The sequence below is a fragment of the Mesitornis unicolor genome, unplaced genomic scaffold (assembly GCF_000695765.1).
Source record: "Mesitornis unicolor isolate BGI_N332 unplaced genomic scaffold, ASM69576v1 scaffold17341, whole genome shotgun sequence".
NCBI classification, from domain to species: Eukaryota; Metazoa; Chordata; class Aves; order Mesitornithiformes; family Mesitornithidae; genus Mesitornis; species Mesitornis unicolor.
This window is the reverse complement of record NW_010161853.1, coordinates 17,151-20,999: the sequence shown is the minus strand read 5'-3', so window position 1 is coordinate 20,999 and position 3,849 is coordinate 17,151. Positions and strand designations below refer to the sequence as shown.

At 40.6% G+C, this 3,849-nt stretch overlaps 1 protein-coding gene across 1 annotated transcript in view; it reads right to left on the bottom strand.

The window, feature by feature from the left end:
* Positions 1-671: 671 nt before the first annotated feature.
* LOC104547671 (retinal-specific ATP-binding cassette transporter-like) overlaps positions 672-3,849 on the bottom strand; it is a gene marked incomplete at both ends in the record, with an annotated part of 20,153 nt that continues 16,975 nt past the window's right edge. The window contains 3 exons of the mRNA XM_010193466.1: positions 672-792; positions 1,701-1,830; positions 2,904-3,027. Of these exons, the coding sequence (XP_010191768.1) occupies positions 672-792; positions 1,701-1,830; positions 2,904-3,027 (375 nt within the window). The remainder of the gene's footprint in view (positions 793-1,700; positions 1,831-2,903; positions 3,028-3,849) is intronic.

Here is a 3,849-nt window from a genome sequence, read left to right as displayed (position 1 = left end):
ATTCTGCAAAGTCAGACATTTAGTTAAATAAGTTTGTAATGTCTCCTATAAAATACCCTTTTTTCACATGCAGCCTTTTACTTCATAGCTATAGCACTAGGAGATAGACCTGATACTTTGCTGGGACAAAATACCTCTGACCTATCAAACCAAAGTGGAACAATACAGCAACATAGTCTGAAGAATGGTACTCCAGTTCTCTACTCATGAGATCCCAGCAATGTGTGGAGTCTTTGTATTTCTGTAGCTCAAGCTTGCATGCATTCTGATAGCATAACTCAAGATGCCTTCCATTTCTGGAAAGAAGATAAATTAGTAATAACTATAGCCCTCAATGTGAAAGCAACCAAATGATGAAATTGAAACTCATCTATGGAAGAAACAGCACTGTAGAAGAAATGGACACTCAATAGAAAAGTCATTTCAGATGATGCGAGGTTAAAAAAACCCAAACCTTAAGCGGGTCCTTGCTGGACTTCCCCGTGGTTTGAGTTCTAATCAAAAGGAAAAAGCCAAATAACATGTCAAGCCTTGACTTCTAAAATGTTTGCTATTTCCTAAGGAACAAGGTTGATTTTGAATACAATACCACCTGAATCCGCAGCTGAAATATACGCTGAAAGAATACATTTACACTAGACTTACTTGTTTCATTCATCTCAAAATATTACCTTGGTCAGCTCTTGTAATTCTAAGATATCTGTTTTGTTCCCTCCATTCATAATCCTTCTTCTTTCTTCTGCAACATCCTCATCTTCACCAATAATAGGTGACGCGGTAGTGTCAGCAAACCTGGAAAAACCCAAGAGACTGACTGCAGAAACAGTGAGTTGCCCTGGGACGTAGTTAGAATAACAGTGTGAAATAATGGCTGATCAAGCACCAAAAATGTGACTGGTGGAAGCAGTGGGATTGCAACTTCACGATGTGACACTGGCTGGAGCATTCCTGTTGCTCGGAGAATCCCTGACCTTTGAAAGTTCACCTCTAAATACTAAAAAGGAAGGAAATGGCTTGCTCAAAAGAGCGTAACTTGTCAGTCATTGGTATGACATAACCTGCCTCTCAGCCACAGCTTTTGCTGTTTGCTCTTAAGTAGCTAATGATAGTCCTTCTACAGACCTTTTAAGTAGACATCCCTATAATACAATATTTTCATAGTTGTACCAATTACTACTCTTGTGGGCAATCTTGAACAGGAGTGAATGATCCTCTCATACCTGGGAGGCAGCTGTTTCATTGAGATAGAGGCACATTTGTAAAGCAAAGAGTGGAAGCTTGCATAGTGTTCAGGCTACAACTGTCCCATGCAATGGACTAGGATTCCTGTCTTGGGATGTCAGGCCAGTACCTCATGCCAGTACTTAGGACAGTACAAACTTTCCAAGTCATTTTATAATCTCACTATTATAGTGTCTTAACCTAAAAAAACCCCAAACAAACCAAACTAACAAACCAAAACACCAAGCAAGCTAGTCTTAATTCAAGAAAACTCATTTCTTTAAGAATATATTCTTAAATTCTGTTAAGATAATGCACATTTTTAGGTGCTTTCTTGAGCAAGGACATCAACAAATTAAGATGAAATCAGGTAAGTAGACAGAGAAAGATAATAAATTCAGAGAAAGGAAAAAGAAGGACATATTGAATAACACTCACCCTGTTAATAAAGGAACATTACTACAAGCTTTCAGACATACCATCTTGTGGAGAACCACCGGTGCTGCATAAGGAGATTCAGGATGAAAAATGCAACCCCTTGAACAGCCATGGCAACCAGGTTCTTTCCAACAAAGTCCCACTGAAAAGGATCAGAAATGTGCTCCTCGCCTTTGGAGAAAGAGCACCAGAAAGGAAGGTGAAATACTGCTGAAACACAACCTGCTCCTCAGAACAAAAGGCATAATAGTAATGGTTTAGGGTGAAATCTCTACTTTATTTGATCGTGATCAGGCAGTCTCCATTTTCCAGTATCTTATAAAGATTCTTAAGAAAATACACTCCAAGCTCAGCTGCTGCATGGGAGCAAAAATAAATATAAGCTCTCTGAATATCCACCAATTTGGATATCATAACATGAAATTCACATGGATTATATGAAAGACATACATTTTCTGAATAAAAACAATGAGTTCTGCTATATGACTATTCTTTTAATAAAAAGTTGTCTGATATCAAAGACAGCCATATCCCAAGAGGACGCATTTGAAGAAGAGCAGCCACTTTAAGCATTAACATGAGGGCCACCAAAATATTCAGATGAAACGAAATGATATATCCTACTATAATGACCTATAACTACCTAAAGGGAGCTTGTAGAGAGGTGGGTGCTGGTCTCTTCTCCCAGGTGATGGGGGATAGAACAAGGGGAAACGGCACCAAGCTGTGCCAAGGGAGGTTCAGGTTAGAGATAAGGAGGAAGTTCTTTACTGAGAGGGTCGTCAGAGGCTGGAACAGGCTGCCCAGGGAGGTGGTGGAGTCACCATCCCTGGATGTGTTTAAAGAGCGGGTAGACGAGGTACTTAGGGATATGGTTTAGGGGGTAGACAGGAGCGGTTGGACGTGATGATCTCAGAGGGCTTTTCCAACCGAGCGATTCTGTGATTCTGTGACCTAAGGACTTTAGAACAAATGATAAAAAGGATGCCAGAGTTTGGCACTGAACAAATGTGTTCATTTCCAATACAGGCTACTGGTTGCGCCATAGAGGCCTGGGAGCTGCATCAGTAGCTGTGATTGCTTCAGAGAGGTTGAGCTTTCATACTCCTCATCTACCTGATGATGTGAAAGGGGAGAATTTCAGAAACAGCCACTGATTTTCCAAGTTAACACTTCCAACCGTGTCATCCAAGGCCAGGACATGTGGCACTGATATAACTTGGTACTTATTGGCTCTTACTTACCAAACCTGGCATATACTTCAGTCACAGCTTGGTTCATGGCCAAGTCAATGAGTCCACGGCCCAGGCAAAAATGTGGGAGGACAATCAGCATATTTTTCAACGTTTTATTAAACTTCAGCAAAGACTATAAGAAACAGAAACAACATGATAAGCAGTTGACACCAGACTTCTTTAAGAAAAGATAGCAACATGAGTGAAGAGTTGTTCTTCATGTCAGAAAAAAATGGATGTTCCATGTTCTTACAACAAAGAAAACAAGAGTATTTATCAAATCACACCCAAAGCATCTGCAACCTAGAATGGAACACAGCAGAACGCTGGCATACATTGCATCAGACAAGGTGCTTGTGAAAAACTATCAACAGGGGGAGAAATTAGTCTTTGTAAGGAAGTGTTTCTCTGCGTAGCAGAAGTAACTTAATTCTAGTGTCAGTTATTATAAACAGCAACTGTGAGCAACAAGAAAGAGTGGTATTTTTCTGTCATAACATCTTGATTTATAGCTGGAATATTTCCATAATCGGGACTGCCACAGTATTGAAAAGTGTCAGTGTCTGCACATAACTACACAGTAGACTTCAGGGCAATGTGGAGAGACCCAAAACAGTGTAAGGGCCAGTAGCAGTCTAGCTGCACCAATGGTGAATCCAGAGGAGGACAATTTTCCCTCTGTAGAGACAGTGTCTACAATGGAGACAGGTTCTCAAAGATAACAACACTGGCCTGTTGTCCCCCAGGCTGAATGGCACTATAACAGAACCGTGACAGAGAATGCAGGAACACCAGGGACAGAAAGAATTATAAAGCTGGCTCTTGAAACCATGAACTGAACCAAGGTCTGTTTCTCCTTGCCAGCAAACAACAATGCTTGATTGGCATGTGGTGTGTGAAAAAGTACTATCAGTAATGATAGCTAATTGCATTGCTGCCAGATGTAGAAAGAGTG